The sequence below is a fragment of the Oncorhynchus masou genome, chromosome 17 (genome assembly GCF_036934945.1).
Source record: "Oncorhynchus masou masou isolate Uvic2021 chromosome 17, UVic_Omas_1.1, whole genome shotgun sequence".
Taxonomy (NCBI): Eukaryota; Metazoa; Chordata; class Actinopteri; order Salmoniformes; family Salmonidae; genus Oncorhynchus; species Oncorhynchus masou.
In genome coordinates this window covers 9,818,888-9,843,887 of record NC_088228.1, presented here as the reverse complement: position 1 = coordinate 9,843,887, position 25,000 = coordinate 9,818,888, and the positions used below count along the sequence as shown (strand labels likewise).

The following is a 25,000-nucleotide window of genomic DNA, read 5'->3' as shown; positions in this document are numbered from 1 at the left end:
AAGATTCCCGGGAAAAATAACCTTACCTGTAGATGTTGCGTTGGAAGCGGTCGCACCAGAACAGCCGGTTATTAGCCACGTCGACGTCCAGCGCCACAGCATTCTTCTGGGTGGCAAGCACCTGGTGGTAGTCCCTCTTCACCGGGTCTACCCCACGGATCTCCTGACGGTTGGTGAACAGCAGGTAGGGAGACTTCCCTGGGAAAAGGAAAGTGGAGAGGTCGACTTATGTCACCCATAATGCACTGTAAGTCGCTCTGGATAACGGCGTCTGCTAAATGACTCAAATGGAAATGGAAAATTACATTCTATTCTTATGCCCAGAATTCATTCATCCGACAAGTAAACAATCTACCACAGTTGGGATTCAAACAAATATTTACAGGACTGATGTGGCCTTGCATGTAATAAATATGTCCACAACGCATACATCTTTTCGTACACACTGAAAGCAATTTCACAAAGGTGAGTCAGCCATATAGTGGTTGACCGCTTCAACACACCTGAGAGAAATTGCATTCCAGAAACTCCTGTCCGCTACCATTGAATTTCAGCCTATGATTCAGCATGACATAATATGCAACTAAACTTAGCTGAACACAGTTCTCCCCTAAAACCACGAGGAAGACGGACATGATCTCTCATTAAAACATTCCAAACTGCTGAATAGTGTATCGATCAGTCCGTTCACGCGTTATTAACCTTCCACACCTCATTATCTCACACAATATATAGATCAGTAACAACAGCAAACAGCATTACACACACACACACACACACACACACACACACACACACACACACCGAGCAGTATCTCACTTCGCCCACAGAGCTCATTGACTCATAACACGGTCGTGACTCAATACTGAGTCACAAAGACAAAACCAATACGATCATTCCCGCTGAGGTTAAACAACCTTGAACAAAGTGAAAACAGCTAGATCATTGACTTTGAACGGGGAAGCGTTCAGTCAAAAGCTGTATCCCGGTATCTGGTTGTTCTCAGGGAGCTATAAGGATATGGATCCACTCAACTGCTATTTCAACTGGAGCTCAAGAGTAGGGTGAAGCTGCTTTAAGTGGTGATCTAAGGTCAGTTTGTGTTTTTACTCCTAATGGTTAAGGTTAGGAAAGGAGAATCTGTCTTTGTTTCTGTCTATATCGCAACTGAACGTTTCACCCACTACGGATTCTAGCTTTAAGGTAAGGGAAGCTGATCCTAGATCTGTGCCTACAGCTATATTCTATCTGGAGCCGAGATAGTTGTCCTTCTGGAAGGTTTTCCCATCTCCACAGAGGACTTCTGGAGCTCTGTTAGAGTGACCATTGGGTTTTTGGTCCCCTCCTTGACCAAGGCCCTTCTCCCCAGATTGTAGTCAGTTCCAGGAAGAGTCTTGGTGGTTCCAAACTTCTTCCATTTAAGAATAATGGAGGCCACTGTGTTTTTTGGGACATAAAATGCTGCAGACATTTTTTGGTACCCTTCCCCAGATCTGTGCCTTGACCCAATCCTGTCTCGGAGCTCTACGGCCAATTCCTTCGAACTCATGGCTTGGTTTTTGCTCTGACATGCACTGTCAACTAGGGGATCTTATAGAGATAGGTGTGTGACTTTGCAAATTATTTAATTTACCACAGGTGGACTCCAATCAAGTTGTAGAAACATCTCGAGGATGATCAATGGAAACAGGATGCACCTGAGCTCAATTTTGAAGTCTCTGTTTTCAGTTTTTTATTTGTAATACATTTGCAAACATTTCTAAAAAACTATTTTTACTTTGTCATTATGGGGTATTGTGTGTAGATTGATGAGAAAAAAAATGATTTAATCAATTTTAGAATAAGGCTGTAACGTAACAAAATGTGGAAAAAGTCAAGAGGTCTGAATACTTTCTGAATGAACTGATATGATATGCAAGCAGACACGCACGCACGCACACGCACGCACGCACACACACACGCATGCACGCACACACACACACACGCACACGCATGCACACACACACACACACGCACGCACGCACACACACATGCACACACACACACACGCACGCACGCACGCACGCACACACACACACACACACACACACACACCTCAAAAACCTAAAGGAGTGGATAAAGACAACGGTACGTTATTTTCCATTAGACCACGTTTCTAACGAGCTTTAGCGACAAACTGATTCAGACTGTGAACGTGTCATTCTAATTATGCTTCATGCCTTCCAGGCTCAAAAGGTGTGTCACAGCAGCTTAGCTCATTACAACTAATTCATTTTGAAAAGACGTGAGTCCCTCTTCAAGTATTTCCCGAATTTAAAAAAAAAATGTAAACACTGCCAAGAGGGACATTTCTCAAATTCCCCGTCTTCTCCGAAAAATACGCCCAAAAAACTTGAAGAGAGAGAGGATTTTTTTGTCGTTGTTTACAGTCTTAAACAGAATTGTCCTGATTGGCAGGAGAGTGAGAGTCACACTTTAGTGGCTCATTGACTAAAGAAACAGTGGTGATTGTGTGTGTGTGTGTGTGTGTCTGTCTTTGTGTGTCTGTGTCTGTGTGCCAGTGGAGGCTGGTGGGAGGAGCTATTTGAGGATGGGCTCATTGTAATGGCTGGAATAGAATAAATGTGGTTTCCATATGTTTGATGTGTTTGATACCGTTCCATTAATCCATTCCAGCCATTACAATGAACCTGTCCTCCTATAGCTCCTCCCACTAGCCTCCACTGGTGTGTGTGTTGTGGGCTCTTGTTTTTGTGTCGTTGCCTGTGAGCACTGCATTGACTTCACGTTTCGTTTAGTTTGTTCTGTATTGTTTTGGTTTCAATTATTAAACATGTGAAACTCTACGCACGCTGCGCCTTGGTCCATTTATTCCAACGATCGTGACACATAACCACAGTTTTGGAGGAGGAACACGGAAGTGTTCACTCCCTCCCTCCCTCCCACCCACCCACCAACCCCTCCCTCCCTCCCTCCCTCCCTCCCTCCAACCAACCAACCAACCCCTCCCTCCCTCCCTCCCTCCCTCCAACCAACCAACCAACCCCTCCCTCCCTCCCTCCCTCCCTCCCTCCCTCCCTCCCTCCCTCCCTCCAACCCAACAACCAACCCCTCCCTCCCTCCCTCCCTCCAAACAACCCCTCCCTCCCTCCCTCCAACCAACCCCTCCCTCCCTCCCTCCAACCAACCCCTCCCTCCCTTCCTCCAACCAACCCCTCCCTCCCTTCCTCCAACCAACCCCTCCCTCCCTCCCTCCCTCCCTCCCTCACCTTCTGCTTTACAGGTCTTGGTGACGGGGTCCATCTCATAGCCTTGGTAACATTCACACTTGAAGTCTCCCTTGTAGTTGATGCAGATCTGGCTGCAGGCGTTGGGGTTCTCACACTCATCAATGTCTGAGGAGGAATGGAGGGGGGGGTTATCAATCACACTCATCAATGTCTGAGGAGGGGGGGTATCAATCACACTCATCAATGTCTGAGGAGGAATAGAGGGGGGGGGGTATCAATCACACTCATCAATGTCTGAGGAGGAATAGAGGGGGGGGGGTATCAATCACACTCATCAATGTCTGAGGAGGAATAGAGGAGGGGGGGTATCAATCACACTCATCAATGTCTGAGGAGGAATGGAGGAGGGGGGTATCAATCACACTCATCAATGTCTGAGGAGGAATGGAGGAGGGGGGTATCAATCACACTCATCAATGTCTGAGGGGGGGGTATCAATCACACTCATCAATGTCTGAGGGGGGGTATCAATCACACTCATCAATGTCTGAGGGGGGGGTATCAATCACACTCATCAATGTCTGAGGGGGTATCAATCACACTCATCAATGTCTGAGGAGGAATGGAGGAGGGGGGTTATCAATCACACTCATCAATGTCTGAGGAGGAATGGAGGGGGGGTATCAATCACACTCATCAATGTCTGAGGAGGGGGGGTATCAATCACACTCATCAATGTCTGAGGAGGAATGGAGGGGGGGGTTATCAATCACACTCATCAATGTCTGAGGAGGAATAGAGGAGGGGGGGTATCAATCACACTCATCAATGTCTGAGGAGGGGGGGTATCAATCACACTCATCAATGTCTGAGGGGGGGTTATCAATCACACTCATCAATGTCTGAGGAGGGGGGGTATCAATCACACTCATCAATGTCTGAGGGGGGTTATCAATCACACTCATCAATGTCTGAGGAGGGGGGGTATCAATCACACTCATCAATGTCTGAGGAGGAATGGAGGGGGGTATCAATCACACTCATCAATGTCTGAGGAGGAATGGAGGGGGGGTATCAATCACACTCATCAATGTCTGAGGAGGAATGGAAGGGGGTTATCAATCACACTCATCAATGTCTGAGGAGGAATGGAGGGGGGGGTATCAATCAACTGGACTAATAGCTCAGTGGGGGGAGGGCGGTATTTAGCAGATGTTCTAAATGTAATGAACCATTGGCATATGTAAATGTACATCCGTCTGTGTGTGTGTGTGTGTGTGTGTGTGTGTGTGTGTGTGTGTGTGTGTGTGTGTGTGTGTGTGTGTGTGTGTGTGTGTGTGTGTGTGTGTGTGTGTGTGTGTGTGTGTGTGTGTGTGTGTGTGTCTGTGTGTGTGTGTCTGTGTGTGAGAGAGAGAGTGTGTAGTTGTGCATTAAATGTGGGGATAAAGAGATTTGTCACCTTGGACCAAGCTGGTTTCTCTTGGTAAAATGAAATATGTGGCTTAAAAGCTACAATTCAATAAGCTGTATTTCAGAGAGAAGAACATATGAACGGTTCTGTGAGTTCCAGTCTTCCCGTTTCTCCTCAGACAGCAGTCTGTACTTTGAAGACAAATTGTCATCATAAAAGAGACATAACCTCAAGGACGGTCAGTGTGTATACTGTACTACTTACTATGTGTGTGTGTGTATACTGTACTACTTACTATGTGAGTATACTGTACTACTTACTATGTGTGTATACTGTACTACTCACTTTGTGTGTATACTGTACTACTTACTTTGTGTGTATACTGTACTACTTACTATGTGTGTGTGTATACTGTACTACTTACTATGTGTGTATACTGTACTACTTACTATGTGTGTATACTGTACTACTCACTTTGTGTGTATACTGTACTACTTACTATGTGTGTGTGTATACTGTACTACTTACTATGTGTGTATACTGTACTACTTACTATGTGTGTATACTGTACTACTTACTATGTGTGTGTATACTGTACTACTTACTGTGTGTATACTGTACTACTTACTATGTGTGTATACTGTACTACTTACTATGTGTGTATACTGTACTACTTACTATGTGTGTGTGTGTGTATACTGTACTACTTACTATGTGTGTATACTGTACTACTTACTATGTGTGTGTGTGTGTGTATACTGTACTACTTACTATGTGTGTGTACTGTACTACTTACTATGTGTGTATACTGTACTACTTACTATGTGTGTATACTGTACTACTTACTATGTGTGTATACTGTACTACTTACTATGTGTGTATACTGTACTACTTACTATGTGTGTATACTGTACTACTTACTATGTGTGTATACTGTACTACTTACTATGTGTGTATACTGTACTACTTACTATGTGTGTGTATACTGTACTACTTACTATGTGTGTATACTGTACTACTTACTATGTGTGTATACTGTACTACTTACTATGTATGTATACTGTACTACTTACTATGTGTGTGTATACTGTACTACTTACTGTGTGTGTGTGTGTGTATACTGTACTACTTACTATGTGTGTATACTGTACTACTTACTATGTGTGTATACTGTACTACTTACTTTGTGTGTATACTGTACTACTCACTTTGTGTGTATACTGTACTACTTACTATGTGTGTATACTGTACTACTTACTTTGTGTGTATACTGTACTACTTACTATGTGTGTGTGTGTATACTGTACTACTTACTATGTGTGTGTGTGTATACTGTACTACTTACTATGTGTGTATACTGTACTACTTACTATGTGTGTATACTGTACTACTTACTATGTGTGTGTGTGTATACTGTACTACTTACTATGTGTGTCTACTGTACTACTTACTATGTGTGTATACTGTACAACTTACTTTGTGTGTATACTGTACTACTCACTTTGTGTGTATACTGTACTACTTACTATGTGTGTATACTGTACTACTTACTATGTGTGTATACTGTACTACTTACTTTGTGTGTATACTGTACTACTTACTTTGTGTGTATACTGTACTACTTACTTTGTGTGTGTGTATACTGTACTACTTACTATGTGTGTATACTGTACTACTTACTTTGTGTGTGTGTGTATACTGTACTACTTACTTTGTGTGTGTGTAAACTGTACTACTTACTATGTGTGTATACTGTACTACGTACTATGTGTGTATACTGTACTACTCACTTTGTGTGTATACTCTACTACTCACTTTGTGTGTATACTGTACTACTTACTATGTGTGTATACTGTACTACACACTTTGTGTGTATACTGTACTACTTACTTTGTGTGTGTGTGTATACTGTACTACTTACTATGTGTGTATACTGTACTACTTACTATGTGTGTATACTGTACTACTTACTTTGTGTGTGTGTATACTGTACTACTTACTTTGTGTGTGTGTATACTGTACTACTTACTTTGTGTGTGTGTATACTGTCCTACTTACTTTGTGTGTGTGTATACTGTATTACTTACTTTGTGTGTGTGTATACTGTACTACTTACTATGTGTGTGTGTATACTGTACTACTTACTATGTGTGTATACTGTACTACTTACTTTGTGTGTATACTGTACTACTTACTTTGTGTGTGTGTATACTGTACTACTTACTATGTGTGTATACTGTACTACTTACCTTGTGTGTGTGTGTATACTGTACTACTTACTTTGTGTGTGTGTAAACTGTACTACTTACTATGTGTGTATACTGTACTACTTACTATGTGTGTATACTGTACTACTCACTTTGTGTGTATACTGTACTACTCACTTTGTGTGTATACTGTACTACTTACTATGTGTGTATACTGTACTACTCACTTTGTGTGTATACTGTACTACTTACTATGTGTGTATACTGTACTACTTACTATGTGTGTATACTGTACTACTTACTTTGTGTGTATACTGTACTACTTACTATGTGTGTATACTGTACTACTTACTATGTGTGTATACTGTACTACTCACTTTGTGTGTATACTGTACTACTTACTATGTGTGTATACTGTACTACTTACTATGTGTGTATACTGTACTACTTACTTTGCGTGTATACTGTACTACTCACTTTGTGTGTATACTGTACTACTTACTATGTGTGTATACTGTACTACTCACTTTATGTGTATACTGTACTACTCACTATGTGTGTATACTGTACTACTCACTATGTGTGTATACTGTACTACTTACTTTGTGTGTATACTGTACTACTCACTTTGTGTGTATACTGTACTACTTACTATGTGTGTATACTGTACTACTCACTTTGTGTGTATACTGTACTACTTACTATGTGTGTATACTGTACTACTCACTTTGTGTGTATACTGTACTACTCACTTTGTGTGTATACTGTACTACTTACTATGTGTGTATACTGTACTACTCACTTTGTGTATACTGTACTACTCACTTTGTGTGTATACTGTACTACTTACTTTGTGTGTATACTGTACTACTTACTTTGTGTGTATACTGTACTACTTACTTTGTGTGTATACTGTACTACTTACTTTGTGTGTATACTGTACTACTTACTTTGTGTGTATACTGTACTACTTACTATGTGTGTATACTGTACTACTTACTATGTGTGTATACTGTACTACTTACTATGTGTGTATACTGTACTACTTACTTTGCGTGTATACTGTACTACTCACTTTGTGTGTATACTGTACTACTTACTATGTGTGTATACTGTACTACTCACTTTATGTGTATACTGTACTACTCACTATGTGTGTATACTGTACTACTCACTTTGTGTGTATACTGTACTACTCACTTTGTGTGTATACTGTACTACTTACTTTGTGTGTATACTGTACTACTTACTATGTGTGTATACTGTACTTCTTACTTTGTGTGTATACTGTACTACTCACTTTGTGTGTATACTGTACTACGTACTATGTGTGTATACTGTACTACTCACTTTGTGTGTATACTGTACTACTCACTTTGTGTGTATACTGTACTACTTACTATGTGTGTATACTGTACTACTTACTTTGTGTGTATACTGTACTACTTACTTTGTGTGTATACTGTACTACTTACTTTGTGAGTATACTGTACTACTTACTATGTGTGTATACTGTACTACTTACTATGTGTGTATACTGTACTACTTACTATGTGTGTATACTGTACTACTTACTTTGTGTGTATACTGTACTACTCACTTTGTGTGTATACTGTACTACTTACTATGTGTGTATACTGTACTACTTACTATGTGTGTATACTGTACTACTCACTATGTGTGTATACTGTACTACTTACTTTGTGTGTATACTGTACTACTCACTTTGTGTGTATACTGTACTACTTACTTTGTGTGTGTGTGTGTGTATACTGTACTACTTACTTTGTGTGTGTATACTGTACTACTTACTATGTGTGTATACTGTACTACTTACTTTGTGTGTATACTGTACTACTTACTTTGTGTGTGTGTGTGTATACTGTACTACTTACAATGTGTGTATACTGTACTACTTACTATGTGTGTATACTGTACTACTTACTTTGTGTGTGTATACTGTACTACTTACTTTGTGTGTGTGTATACTGTACTACTTACTTTGTGTGTGTGTGTATACTGTACTACTTACTTTATGTGTGTGTATACTGTATTACTTACTTTGTGTGTATACTGTACTACTTACTTTGTGTGTGTGTATACTGTACTACTTACTTTGTGTGTGTGTATACTGTACTACTTACTATGTGTGTATACTGTACTACTTACTTTGTGTGTGTGTGTATACTGTACTACTTACTTTGTGTGTGTGTAAACTGTACTACTTACTATGTGTGTATACTGTACTACTCACTTTGTGTGTATACTGTACTACTCACTTTGTGTGTATACTGTACTACTTACTATGTGTGTATACTGTACTACTCACTTTGTGTGTATACTGTACTACTTACTTTGTGTGTGTGTGTGTATACTGTACTACTTACTATGTGTGTATACTGTACTACTTACTATGTGTGTATACTGTACTACTTACTTTGTGTGTGTGTATACTGTACTACTTACTTTGTGTGTGTGTATACTGTACTACTTACTTTGTGTGTGTGTATACTGTACTACTTACTTTGTGTGTGTGTATACTGTACTACTTACTTTGTGTGTATACTGTACTACTCACTTTGTGTGTATACTGTACTACTTACTATGTGTGTATACTGTACTACTCACTTTGTGTGTATACTGTACTACTTACTATGTGTGTATACTGTACTACTCACTTTGTGTGTATACTGTACTACTCACTTTGTGTGTATACTGTACTACTTACTATGTGTGTATACTGTACTACTCACTTTGTGTATACTGTACTACTCACTTTGTGTGTATACTGTACTACTTACTATGTGTGTATACTGTACTACTTACTTTGTGTGTATACTGTACTACTTACTTTGTGTGTATACTGTACTACTTACTTTGTGTGTCTACTGTACTACTTACTATGTGTGTATACTGTACTACTTACTATGTGTGTATACTGTACTACTTACTATGTGTGTATACTGTACTACTTACTTTGCGTGTATACTGTACTACTCACTTTGTGTGTATACTGTACTACTTACTATGTGTGTATACTGTACTACTCACTTTATGTGTATACTGTACTACTCACTATGTGTGTATACTGTACTACTCACTATGTGTGTATACTGTACTACTCACTTTGTGTGTATACTGTACTACTCACTTTGTGTGTATACTGTACTACTTACTTTGTGTGTATACTGTACTACTTACTATGTGTGTATACTGTACTTCTTACTTTGTGTGTATACTGTACTACTCACTTTGTGTGTATACTGTACTACTTACTATGTGTGTATACTGTACTACTTACTTTGTGTGTATACTGTACTACTTACTTTGTGTGTATACTGTACTACTTACTTTGTGAGTATACTGTACTACTTACTATGTGTGTATACTGTACTACTTACTATGTGTGTATACTGTACTACTTACTATGTGTGTATACTGTACTACTTACTTTGTGTGTATACTGTACTACTCACTTTGTGTGTATACTGTACTACTTACTATGTGTGTATACTGTACTACTTACTATGTGTGTATACTGTACTACTCACTTTGTGTATACTGTACTACTCACTTTGTGTGTATACTGTACTACTTACTATGTGTGTATACTGTACTACTTACTTTGTGTGTATACTGTACTACTTACTTTGTGTGTATACTGTACTACTTACTTTGTGTGTATACTGTACTACTTACTATGTGTGTATACTGTACTACTTACTATGTGTGTATACTGTACTACTTACTATGTGTGTATACTGTACTACTTACTTTGCGTGTATACTGTACTACTCACTTTGTGTGTATACTGTACTACTTACTATGTGTGTATACTGTACTACTCACTTTATGTGTATACTGTACTACTCACTATGTGTGTATACTGTACTACTCACTATGTGTGTATACTGTACTACTCACTTTGTGTGTATACTGTACTACTCACTTTGTGTGTATACTGTACTACTTACTTTGTGTGTATACTGTACTACTTACTATGTGTGTATACTGTACTTCTTACTTTGTGTGTATACTGTACTACTCACTTTGTGTGTATACTGTACTACTTACTATGTGTGTATACTGTACTACTTACTTTGTGTGTATACTGTACTACTTACTTTGTGTGTATACTGTACTACTTACTTTGTGAGTATACTGTACTACTTACTATGTGTGTATACTGTACTACTTACTATGTGTGTATACTGTACTACTTACTATGTGTGTATACTGTACTACTTACTTTGTGTGTATACTGTACTACTCACTTTGTGTGTATACTGTACTACTTACTATGTGTGTATACTGTACTACTCACTATGTGTGTATACTGTACTACTCACTATGTGTGTATACTGTACTACTCACTTTGTGTGTATACTGTACTACTCACTTTGTGTGTATACTGTACTACTTACTTTGTGTGTGTGTGTGTGTATACTGTACTACTTACTTTGTGTGTGTATACTGTACTACTTACTATGTGTGTATACTGTACTACTTACTTTGTGTGTATACTGTACTACTTACTTTGTGTGTGTGTGTGTATACTGTACTACTTACAATGTGTGTATACTGTACTACTTACTATGTGTGTATACTGTACTACTTACTTTGTGTGTGTATACTGTACTACTTACTTTGTGTGTGTGTATACTGTACTACTTTGTGTGTGTGTGTATACTGTACTACTTACTTTATGTGTGTGTATACTGTATTACTTACTTTGTGTGTATACTGTACTACTTACTTTGTGTGTGTGTATACTGTACTACTTACTTTGTGTGTGTGTATACTGTACTACTTACTATGTGTGTATACTGTACTACTTACTTTGTGTGTGTGTGTATACTGTACTACTTACTTTGTGTGTGTGTAAACTGTACTACTTACTATGTGTGTATACTGTACTACTCACTTTGTGTGTATACTGTACTACTCACTTTGTGTGTATACTGTACTACTTACTATGTGTGTATACTGTACTACTCACTTTGTGTGTATACTGTACTACTTACTTTGTGTGTGTGTGTGTATACTGTACTACTTACTATGTGTGTATACTGTACTACTTACTATGTGTGTATACTGTACTACTTACTTTGTGTGTGTGTATACTGTACTACTTACTTTGTGTGTGTGTATACTGTACTACTTACTTTGTGTGTGTGTATACTGTACTACTTACTTTGTGTGTGTGTATACTGTATTACTTACTTTGTGTGTGTGTATACTGTACTACTTACTATGTGTGTATACTGTACTACTCACTTTGTGTGTATACTGTACTACTTACTTTGTGTGTGTGTGTGTATACTGTACTACTTACTATGTGTGTATACTGTACTACTTACTATGTGTGTATACTGTACTACTTAATTTGTGTGTGTATACTGTACTACTTACTTTGTGTGTGTGTATACTGTACTACTTACTTTGTGTGTGTGTATACTGTACTACTTACTTTGTGTGTGTGTATACTGTACTACTTACTTTGTGTGTGTGTATACTGTATTACTTACTTTGTGTGTGTGTATACTGTACTACTTACTATGTGTGTATACTGTACTACTTACTTTGTGTGTATACTGTACTACTTACTTTGTGTGTGTGTATACTGTACTACTTACTATGTGTGTATACTGTACTACTTACTTTGTGTGTGTGTGTATACTGTACTACTTACTTTGTGTGTGTGTAAACTGTACTACTTACTATGTGTGTATACTGTACTACTTACTATGTGTGTATACTGTACTACTCACTTTGTGTGTATACTGTACTACTCACTTTGTGTGTATACTGTACTACTTACTTTGTGTGTGTGTGTCTACAGTACTACTTACTTTGTGTGTATACTGTACTACTTACTTTGTGTGTGTGTGTATACTGTACTACTTACTTTGTGTGTGTGTGTATACTATACTACTTACTGTGTGTGTGTGTGTGTATACTATACTACTTACTGTGTGTGTGTGTGTGTGTGTGTGTGTGTGTGTGTGTGTGTGTGTGTGTGTGTGTGTGTGTGTGTGTGTGTGTGTGTGTGTGTGTGTGTGTGTGTGTGTGTGTTCTTATCACACTCCATCTTGGGCTCCTCAGAGCGGTCCTTGCAGTGCTTGACGTTGCCACATTCCTTGGTGATTGATGTATGTACTGTATGTATGTATGTATTGTATGTACTGTATGTACTGTATGTATGTATTATGTATGTACTATGTATGTATATGTATGTATGTATGTATATGTATGTATGTATATGTACGTATGTATGTATATGTACGTACTATGTATGTATATGTACGTATGTATGTATATGTACGTATGTATGTATGTATGTATGTATGTATGTATGTATGTATGTATGTATGTATGTATGTATATGTACGTACTATGTATGTACTATGTGTGTATGTATGTATGTATGTATGTATGTATGAGAGAGAGAGAGTATTGTGTACTACTTCTGTGCGAGTGTGTGTCTACACTGTACTGTGTGTGTGTCTAGCCTGTGTGTGTTCCCAATATTCACCTCCACACGTCCTCTTGTCCAGTAGCTGGTACCCGGTGGGACACTGGCACTCGTAGCCGATTGGTCGATCCAGGCAGATGTGAGAACAGCCGCCGTTGTTGAGTGAGCACTCGTTGAGCCCTGGGAGAGAGGTGAGAGATAGTGACTAGGTCTCTTAGCAGCTGGGTCGTGCTCATTCGGGAAGAAAACGGGCTGAAACAGGGAGGGACTACCTTGCCTTGTCCAATAAGAAATTCCCATTTTCAATTTTACAAAAGCAAAATGTTTGAAAACGTTTTCCATTGAGTGTCGAAATGAACACGACCATAATATTAACTGACAGAGGGGCCCAATTCCATTTCTAATTTTCTGTTCTGTCCATCACCCCACTTGCTCAGTTCCATTCTATGGAATCCCCATCCAGTCCTGAGTGAGTCAACATTCAGAGGCTTCTCACCAGCTCTGATTCTCCACATCACCAGGCTTTCTCCTCTCCTCTTCACTTTCTCCTTTTTAACTAACATGTGAGCGGAATTGAGTGACAGTCATTTGATAGGGTGATCAGTCAAATGACTGTCACTCAATTCCGCTCACATGTTAGTCACGGTTTTGAAGTGGGACTGAGCTAGTGAAGGAAGCGAGTGAATGAAAAAGGAGAAAGTGAATTTAGATTGAACACACTGAAGATATATTCCCACTTCCTTGAAATAATCAACAAACAGAGAATCGATGGAGGTTGAATAATGCTTTCCACCAATCACGATAGATCAGTGAATAACAGCCTACCGCAAGGGCTGAAGGAAGGATACATCACAATCTATTTGAGTATTCCAGTAGGCCAGTGTTCACCTACAGTAGTCTGTGTGAGCGTGTGGGTGATCATTTTCACAGGGGATTTGAGAGGTGACCTCTAAATGATGGCTCTCTATACATGAGAACTGGTTTGAAAAGCCTTTACAGTTTTCACACTCAAGTACCCTCGAGAGGCTTTCCTGAGACACACACACACTTTCTTCCCCCCTTTTTCCTCACTCCATCCCTCTTCCCTCCTCCCCTGCCTCATCCCCCTCTCCCTCCACGCCCTCTCCCCCGCCCCATCCCCCTCTCCCCCGCCCCATCCCCCTCTCCCCCGCCCCATCCCCCTCTCCCTCCATGCCCTCTCCCCCGCCCCATCTCCCTCCACGCCCCCTCTCCCTCCACGCCCCCTCTCCCTCCACGCCCCCTCTCCCTCCACGCCCCCTCTCCCTCCACGCCCCCTCTCCCTCCACGCCCCCTCTCCCTCCACGCCCCCTCTCCCTCTGTCTTTTCAACCTCCAATGCATCGCTGCTCCTCATAAGCTCGTCCAGGGGATAAAAGCAGCAAAGCATCTGTCTGTTCAGATGACAACGCTGGCTGAATAATGATACAACATTCCATCAACACTGGTGGTAATAGGACTTCATTTCCAACGGGAAAATATCAAATACACGAAAACAGACGCCTGAGTGAACCGAGAAATAGAGTCTGTTATGATTGCAGCGTGAGGTTGAGGGGAGTACATTCGGGTCAATTTGGGCCCATCATCATGTCTCTATCTCTCTCTCTCTCTCTGTGTGTGCGTGTGTCACTGTGTGTGTGTGTGTGTGTGTGTGTGTGTGTTTGTGTCAGGGACAGTGTGTGTGTGTGTGTGTGTGTGTGTTTGTGTCAGGGACAGTGTGTGTGTGTGTGTGTGTGTGTGTGTGTGTGTAACAGAAAGGATGTGTTTCTGTGGTTTATCGAATGGTGTGGTTAACAGCACGTGTGTGTTGTTGTGTGCATGTGTGGTTTACAATGTGTGTGTCTCTGTATGTGTGTGTGTTGTTGTGCAGGTGTGTGTATGTGTGTGTCTCTGTATGTATGTGTGTGTGTTGTTGTGCAGGTGTGTGTATGTCTCTGTATGTGAGTGTGTTGTTGTGCAGGTGTGTGTATGTGTGTGTCTCTGTATGTGTGTGTTGTTGTGCAGGTGTGTGTATGTGTGTGTCTCTGTATGTGTGTGTGTGTTTTGTTGTGCAGGTGTGTGTGTCTCTGTATGTGTGTGTGTTGTTGTGCAGGTGTGTGTGTCTCTGTATGTGTGTGTGTGTGTGTGTTTTTGTGCAGGTGTGTGTATGTGCACTGAGCGTATAAAAGTGTACACGTATACAGATGTAGGATCTTAATTTGATCACTCTGTTGCTGAGAACTTTAGCAGACACTCTTAACCAGAGCGACTTACAGGAGCAACTAGGGTTATGTGCCTTGCTCAAGGGTACATAGATTTTTCACCTAGTCAGTTCAACGATTTGAACCAGAAATCTTTTGGCCAAAAGCTCTTAACCGTTAGACTACTTGCTGCCACTTTCATGTATCCTCATTTTTACCAGCTTATAGTCTAACCACCTATCAAGCAACACTATAGACTAAAAGTTCAAAACCTGCAGGATTATTTTTGCTGTGACAATACATGTCAAATTAAGATCCTACACCTGTACATGTGTGTTTGCCAGTCTCTGCTGTTCTAAGGGGAACATCCTGTGAGTGAAGGGTTGAGCGAGCAGAGGGATGAGCTAGGTATCAAGGCTGATGATGAGAGGACCGGAGACAGAGAGAGAGAGAGAGAGGGGGGGGGGAGAACCAGAGTCAGAGAGAGAGGGGAGAGATAGAGAGGACCGAAGTCAGAGAGACAGAGAGAGAGAGAGAGAGAGAGGGGGAGAACCAGAGTCAGAGAGAGAGGGGGAGAGAGAGAGAGGACCGAAGTCAGAGAGACAGAGAGAGAGAGAGAGAGAGAGAGAGAGAGAGAGAGAGAGAGAGAGAGAGGGGGAGAGAGAGAGGACCGAAGTCAGAGAGACAGAGAGAGAGAGAGAGAGAGAGAGGGAGAGATAGAGAGGACCGAAGACAGAGAGACAGAGAGAGAGAGAGAGAGAGAGAGAGAGAGAGAGAGAGAGAGAGAGGGAGAACCAGAGTCAGAGAGAGAGAGAGAGAGAGAGAGAGAGAGAGAGAGAGAGAGAGAACCAGAGTCAGAGAGAGAGGGCGAGAGATAGAGAGGACCGAAGTCAGAGAGACAGAGAGAGAGAGAGAGAGAGAGAGAGAGGGGGGGGACCAGAGTCAGAGAGAGGCGGGGAGAGATAGAGAGGACCGAAGTCAGAGAGACAGAGAGAGGGGGGGTAGGACCAGAGTCAGAGAGAGGGGGGGAGAGATAGAGAGGACCGAAGTCAGAGACAGGGAGACAGAGAGAGAGACAGACAGACAGAGAGAGAGAGAATGAAAGAGAAACAAAGAAAGCGAAGGAGAGAAAGAAAGAGAATCAGAGAAAGCGAAGGAGAGAAAGAAAGAGAGAATCAGAGAAAGCGAAGGAGAGAAAGAAAGAGAGAATCAGAGAAAGCGAAGGAGAGAAAGAAAGAGAGCGGGAGATCGAGAGGTAAAAAAGGACAGAGAAAGAGAGACAGGGAGAAGAGGGAGGAGAGGAGCTCTCTTTGCACTTGATCTCTCTTATGCTCTCTCCTCCCTCCTTCACTCTACCCCTTCTACCTTCCCTCCCCTCACCTTCCTCTCCCAATCTTCCTGTCTTTTCGCAGCATCGCACAATTTATTTTGGCCCAGTCCCCTGCTACCCTGTCTCCAGGGCTTTGGAGGTTTGTAGTCTCCTCCCAGGCTGTACAGCATGTGTTCATGCAAATCTGATTGTGTGTGTGTGTGTGTGTGTGTCTTTCACACGGTATGTGTGTCTTTCACAATGTGTGTGCACCCGTGTGGGTGAGTTTTACAGTATATGTGTATGTATGGGGTGGCAGGTAGCCTCGTGGTTAGAGCGTTGGACTAGTAACCGAAAGGTTGCAAAATCAAATCCCCGATCTGACAAGTTAAAAAATTTGCCGTTCTGCTCCTGAACAAGGCAGTTAACCCTGTGTGTGTGTGTGTGTGTGTGTGTGTGTGTGTGTGTGTGTGTGTGTGTGTGTGTGTGTGTGTGTGTGTGTGTGTGTGTGTGTGTGTGTGTGTGTGTGTGTGTTCCTAGGCCCGTCACTGAAAATAAGACTTTTTTTTATTTAACTGACTTGCCTAGTTAAATAAAGGTAAAATAAAAATAAATGGAGCTGTGTACATCTGTGTGTGTGTGTTATTTTTGCTCTCTCATACACACTCACTCAGTCACTCACTCAGTCACTCTCAGTCAGTCACATACAGTGCCTTCAGAAAGACAACCATTTTCAAGTCTTGCCATAGATTTTCAAACCGATTTAAGTCAAAATGGTAACTGTGCCACTCAGGAACATTCAATGTCATCTTGGTAAGCAACTCTACTGTAGATTTGTACTTGTGTTTTAGGTTAGTGTCCTGCTGAAATTTGTTTCCCAGTGTCTGGTGGAAAGCAGACTGAATCTGGTTTTCCTCTAGGATTTTGCCTGTGATTAGCTGTATTCCGTTTATTTTTATCCTCCCTAGTCTTTGCCGATGACAAGCATTCCCATAACATGAGGCAGCCACTACCATGCTTGAAAATATGAAGAGTGGTACTCAGTGATGTGTTGTGTTGGATTTGACCCAAACATAATGTTTTGTATTCAGGACAAAAAAGTTAATTTCTTTGCCACATTTCTCTCAGTATTACTTGAGTGCTTTGCTTGCAAACAGGATGCATCCTGACTATTTGAATTCTGTACAGGCTTCCTTATTTTCACTCTGTCAATCAGGTTAGTAATATGTTTTTTAACCATCTACCAATCGATGCCCTTCTTTGCATGGCATTGACAAACCTGCCTGATCTTTACATTTTTTTTATTTTACTAGGCAAGTCAGTTAAGAACAAATTCTTACTTAAAATGACGACCTAGCCCCGGCCAATTGTGCGCCGCCCTATGGGACTCCCAATCACGACCGGTTGCGATACAGCCTGGAATCGAACCAGGGTCTGTAGTGACGCCTCTAGCACTGAAATGCAGTGTCTTAGACCACTGCACCACTCAGGAGATCTGTAAATCTTTGTGCTTGAAATTCATTACTCGATTGAGGGACCTTATAGACAATTGTATGTGTGGTGTACAGATGGGTTAGTCATAAATAAATAATGTTAACCACTATTACTGAACACGGAATGAGTCCATGCAACTACCTATGTGATTTGTTAATAAGGATCAACCTCTTTTTTGATTACATACCCAAATCTAACTGCCTGTAGCTCAGGACTTGAAGCAAGGATATGCATATTCTTGATACCATTTGAAGGGAAAACACTTTGAAGTTTGTGGAAATGTGAAGTTCATGTAGGAGAATATTAACACATCAGATCTGGTAAAATATAATACAAAGAAAAAAACATAATTGTTGAGATGCAAGAGAAAGGCCATAATGTATTTATTTTTTTCTACTGTGTTATTGACTTGTTTATTGTTTACTCCATGTGTAACTCTGTGTTGTCTGTTCACACTGCTATGCTTTATCTTGGCCAGGTCGCAGTTGCAAATGAGAACTTGTTCTCAACTAGCCTACCTGTTTAAATAAAGGTGAAAAAAATATATATATATAGAGCCAGCCAGCCAGACATATAGAGCCAGCCAGCCAGACATATAGAGCCAGCCAGCCAGACATATAGAGTCAGCCAGCCAGACATAGAGAGTCAGCCAGCCAGCCAGACATATCAAGCCAGCCAGCCAGACATATCGAGCCAGCCAGCCAGACATATAGAGCCAGCCAGCCAGACATAGAGAGTCAGCCAGCCAGACATATAGAGCCAGCCAGCCAGACATAGAGAGTCAGCCAGCCAGTCAGACATATCAAGCCAGCCAGTCAGACATATCGAGCCAGCCAGCCAGACATATAGAGCCAGCCAGCCAGACATAGAGAGTCAGCCAGCCAGTCAGACATATCAAGCCAGCCAGTCAGACATATCGAGCCAGCCAGCCAGTTAGACATAGAGAGTCAGCCAGCCAGTCAGACATATCGAGCCAGCCAGCCAGTCATATTGAGCCTGTCAGACATAGAGAGCCAGCCAGCCAGTTAGACATAGAGAGTCAGCCAGCCAGCCAGATCGAGCCAGCCAGTTAGACATAGAGAGGCAGCCAGCAAGCCAGATCGAGCCAGCCAGTTAGACATAGAGAGCCAGCCAGCAAGCCAGATCGAGCCAGCCAGTTAGACATAGAGAGCCAGCCAGCAAGCCAGATCGAGCCAGCCAGTTAGACATAGAGAGCCAGCCAGCCAGCCAGATCGAGCCAGCCAGTTAGACATAGAGAGCCAGCCAGCCAGCCAGATCGAGCCAGCCAGTTAGACATAGAGAGCCAGCCAGCCAGCCAGATCGAGCCAGCCAGTTAGACATAGAGAGCCAGCCAGCAAGCCAGATCGAGCCAGCCAGTTAGACATAGAGAGCCAGCCAGCCAGCCAGATCGAGCCAGCCAGTTAGACATAGAGAGCCAGCCAGCAAGCCAGATCGAGCCAGCCAGTTAGACATAGAGAGCCAGCCAGCCAGCCAGATCGAGCCAGCCAGTTAGACATAGAGAGCCAGCCAGCAAGCCAGATCGAGCCAGCCAGTTAGACATAGAGAGCCAGCCAGCCAGCCAGATCGAGCCAGCCAGTTAGACATAGAGAGCCAGCCAGCCAGCCAGATCGAGCCAGCCAGTTAGACATAGAGAGCCAGCCAGCCAGCCAGATCGAGCCAGCCAGTTAGACATAGAGAGCCAGCCAGCAAGCCAGATCGAGCCAGCCAGTTAGACATAGAGAGCCAGCCAGCCAGCCAGATCGAGCCAGCCAGTTAGACATAGAGAGCCAGCCAGCAAGCCAGATCGAGCCAGCCAGTTAGACATAGAGAGCCAGCCAGCCAGCCAGATCGAGCCAGCCAGTTAGACATAGAGAGCCAGCCAGCAAGCCAGATCGAGCCAGCCAGTTAGACATAGAGAGCCAGCCAGCAAGCCAGATCGAGCCAGCCAGTTAGACATAGAGAGCCAGCCAGCCAGCCAGATCGAGCCAGCCAGTTAGACATAGAGAGCCAGCCAGCAAGCCAACCAGCCATGCAGACAACCAGACGGAGTGTCAGACATACTGTTGACACAGCCAGCCAGCCACACACACACACACACACACACACACACACACACACACACACACACACACACACACACACACACACACACACACACACACACACACACATAACATAACATACAGAAATATCTCATTTACATAAGTATACACACCGCTGAGTCAATACATGTTAGAATCACCTTTGGCAGCGATTACAGCTGTGAGTCTTTCTGGGTAAATCTCTAAGAGCTTTATTGAAAAACCTCCCTGGTCTTTGTGGTTGAATCTGTGTTTGAAATGCACTGCTAGGCTGACAGATGATTGTATGCGTGGGGTACAGAGATGAGGTAGTCATTCAAAAATCATTTTAAAACACTATTATTGCACCACACAGTGAGTCCGTGCAACTTATTTGACTTGGTAAGCCATTTTTTTTCTACTGACCTTATTTAGACTTGCCATAAAAAGGGGTTGAACACTTGTTTATTTACTCAAGACATTTCAACTTTTACATTTTAATTCATTTGTAAAAAAAAAAATCAAAAAACATAATTCCACTTTCACAATCTAAATGATATCCATTTTAAATTCAGTCTGGAACACATCAAAATATGGAGAGCTTTCTGGAGGCTGTAAATGCTCACTTGCAGACACCAAAACACATTTAATTGTACATTCACATTTTACGCACGCACGCACACACACACACACAGACACAGACACACATACACACATACACACATACACACATACACACATACACACATACACACATACACACACACATACACACACACATACACACACACACACACACACACACACACACACACACACACGGGTTTTTCAATTCTATAATTTGTGCCAAACTATTTTCCTTTTCATGTCCCTAAAACGATGAATTCTCAAATGGCTCCTTCTCAGGCAAACACAGGTCGACACAAACATGTAGATACGCTAGAAACAGCTTTTCCGCCTCCATTTTGTAAAGAAAGAGAATAAAGATTATGATCTAATCAATAGGTTGGTACTGGTGCCTCTGACTGAGCGCTGACCCTGGAGGTCACAGGTCACTCTGGTTCTCTGTTACACCACGGGGTGAGACCATTAAGAACCATGGAAAGAGGACATAGTCCATTTGAAGAGAACCCTCTCAGTGTGTGTGTGTGTGTGTGTGTGTGTGTGTGTGTGTGTGTGTGTGTGTGTGTGTGTGTGTGTGTGTGTGTGCTCTTGAGAGAGTGAGTGTCATCATGCAAGTGTGTGTGTGTGTCCGAGTGTGTGTTCTTACCACACTCCTTCTTGGGCTCATCAGAGCGGTCCTTGCAGTCCTTGACATTGTCACACACCTTGGCGCTGTCGATACACTCTCCGTTCTTACACAGGAACTTCAAGGGACCCTCACACTTAGTGGCTGTGGCAGGAAGACATGGGGAAAGTATTTTACTACAGACAGTTAGCCAGGCAGACATACACAGACAAGCAGACAGACAGGTACAGACAGACAGACAGACAACCAGTCAGCTAGACATATAGAGCCAAAGAGCCAATCAGGAAGTTGGCCAACCAGCCAGACAGACACAAAGACAGCCAAGCCAGTAAAACGGGACAGACAGCCAGTCAGCTATATAGTCAGCCAGCCAGACATAGAGAGCCAGCCAGCCAGACATATAGAGCCAGCCAGCAAGACAGACATAGAGCCAGCCAGCCAGACATATAGAGCCACCCAGCCAGACATATAGAGCCAGCCAGCCAGACAGACATAGAGAGCCAGCCAGCCAGACATAGAGAGCCAGCCAGCCAGACATATAGAGCCAGCCAGCCAGACATAGAGAGTCAGCAGGCCAGCCAGCCAGACATATAGAGCCAGCCAGCCAGACAGACAGAGAGCCAGCCAGCCAGCCAGACATATAGAGCCAGCCAGCCAGACATAGAGAGTCAGCAGGCCAGCCAGTCAGACATATCGAGCCAGCCAGCCAGACATAGAGAGTCAGCCAGCCAGACATATCGAGCCAGCCAGTCAGCTATATAGAGCCAGCCAGCCAGACATATAGAGCCAGCCAGCAAGACAGACATAGAGCCAGCCAGCCAGCCAGACATATAGAGCCAGCCAGCCAGACATATAGAGCCAGCCAGCCAGACATATAGAGCCAGCCAGCCAGACATATAGAGCCAGCCAGCCAGCCAGACATAGAGAGTCAGCCAGCCAGCCAGATCGAGCCAGCCAGTCAGACTTATAGAGCCAGCCAGCCAGCCAGACATAGAGAGTCAGCCAGCCAGATCGAGCCAGCCAGCCAGACATATAGAGCCAGCCAGCCAGTTAGACATAGAGAGTCAGCCAGCCAGCCAGATCGAGCCAGCCAGTTAGACATAGAGAGCCAGCCAGCAAGCCAACCAGCCATGCAGACAGCCAGACGGAGTGTCAGACATACTGTTGATACAGCCAGCCAGCCAGCCAGCCACACACACACACACACACACACGCACACACGCACACACACACACACACACACACACACACACACACACACACACACACACACACACACACACAAAGCCTCCTACCCAGGGGTCTACACATACCGTTGACACAGCCAGCCTCATCACTCTGGTCAGGACAGTCATGGACCTTGTTACACTGCTTGGTGCCGTGGATACAGGAGCCATCCCCACACTGGAACTCATCTGGCCTGCACGTCAGTAGGGCTGTAACACACACACACACACGGATACACACAGACACACACACGGATACACACAGACACACACACAGATACACACAGACGCACACACGGATACACACAGACGCACACACGGATACACACAGACACACACACGGATACACACACACACACAGATACACACAGACGCACACACGGATACACACAGACGCACACACGGATACACACAGACGCACACACGGATACACACAGACACACACACAGATACACAGACACACAGACGTACACACGGATACACGCAGATACACACACGGATACACACAGATACACACAGACGCACACATACACAAGAAGGGGAGAGAGTTGGGAAAAAAATGTGACTACAGGAAGAAGAGTCCGTTAAACACTAAATAACGGAACTGAGGACTGAACTGAGCACTGAACTGAGGACTGAACTGAGGACTGAACTGAGGACTGAAATCAGCACTGAACTGAGGACTGAAATCAGCACTGAACTGAGGACTGAAATCAGAACTGAACTGAAGACTGAAATCAGAACTGAACTGAAGACTGAAATCAGAACTGAACTGAGGACTGAACTGAGGACTGAAATCAGAACTGAACTGAGGACTGAAATCAGAACTGAACTGAGGACTGGAATCAGAACTGAAATCAGCACTAAACTGAGGACTGAACTGAGGACTGAACTGAGGACTGAAATCAGAACTGAACTGAGGACTGAACTGAGGACTGAAATCAGAACTGAACTGAGGACTGAAATCAGCACTGAACTGAGGACACACACACACACACACACACACACACACACACACACACACACACACACACACACACACACACACACACACACACACAATCCACAGTGGGACAATAGCTGTACCTAGCAGGAGAAGCAGTTACCCGTGGGCTCTGTGATATATGATCTTCAGTATCCTGCCCCAAGATGGAGTCCGCTGCGGAGCCGTATCCCGCTCCTAGTAGCCATTCATTCCCATGTCCAGACATGAAACTCCCTTCTAGAGACCACTAAAAACCACTATTATATAAAGCATGGGGGCCATGATTTAGTGTTATCAGGAGATAGAGAACAGTGTGTGTAGCTGAGCCAAAAGTCAGATAGTGACTATTTTTCCCAGTCAGTGTGTGTGTGTGTGTGTGTGTGTGTGTGTGTGTGTGTGTGTGTGTGTGTGTGTGTGTGTGTGTAAAGCTAAACTAGCTCGTAACTTAACTTATTCAAAAGAATGGGTCACATACAGGTAACTGACAGAATAATGGCAACACTAAATGAGCAAATGAGGGATACAAAGTATATTGAAAGCAGGTGCTTCCACAAAGGTGTGGTTCCTGTGTTAATTAAGCAATTAACATCCATTCATGCTTAGGGTCATGTATAAAAATGCTGGGCAGACCATTATTTTGGTTACCATGGCTATGTCCCCATAGGATGACAACACCCCCATCCACAGGGCACGAGTGGTCGCTGAATGGTTTGATCCACCACCATAAAAAACAACACCAAATGATGTATCTTCTTGTGGAAGAATGGTGTCACATCCCTCCTATAGAGTTCCAGACACCTGTAGAATCTATGCCAAGGTGCATTTTATATTGTATTAAGGACCTCTTAATAAAAGCTGTTCTGGCCCAATGTCCCATTAAGAAGCTTTATGTTGGGCTTTTCTTGATTTTGTCAGTTACCTGTGAGTAATATACGTGTACACTACCAGTCACTTTGGATAGAGCATCATGACCACCACGTTGGATAGAGCATCATGACCACCACGTTAGTGTACCCTACCAATCACTTTGGATAGAGCATCATGACCACCACGTTAGTGTACCCTACCAATCACTTTGGATAGAGCATCATGACCACCACGTTAGTGTATGCTACCAATCACTTTGGATAGAGCATCATGACCACCACGTTAGTGTA

At 42.8% G+C, this 25,000-nt stretch overlaps 1 protein-coding gene across 1 annotated transcript in view; it reads right to left on the bottom strand.

Annotated features, from left to right (window-relative positions):
- LOC135558099 (low-density lipoprotein receptor-related protein 8-like) overlaps positions 1–25,000 on the bottom strand; it is a 148,476-nt gene that overhangs the window by 24,386 nt on the left and 99,090 nt on the right. Inside the window, exons 6-10 of the mRNA XM_064991847.1 lie at positions 22,946–23,068; positions 21,654–21,776; positions 13,384–13,503; positions 3,270–3,395; positions 27–198 (exon numbers count right to left, since the gene is read on the bottom strand). Coding sequence (XP_064847919.1) covers positions 27–198; positions 3,270–3,395; positions 13,384–13,503; positions 21,654–21,776; positions 22,946–23,068 — 664 coding nt within the window. The remainder of the gene's footprint in view (positions 1–26; positions 199–3,269; positions 3,396–13,383; positions 13,504–21,653; positions 21,777–22,945; positions 23,069–25,000) is intronic.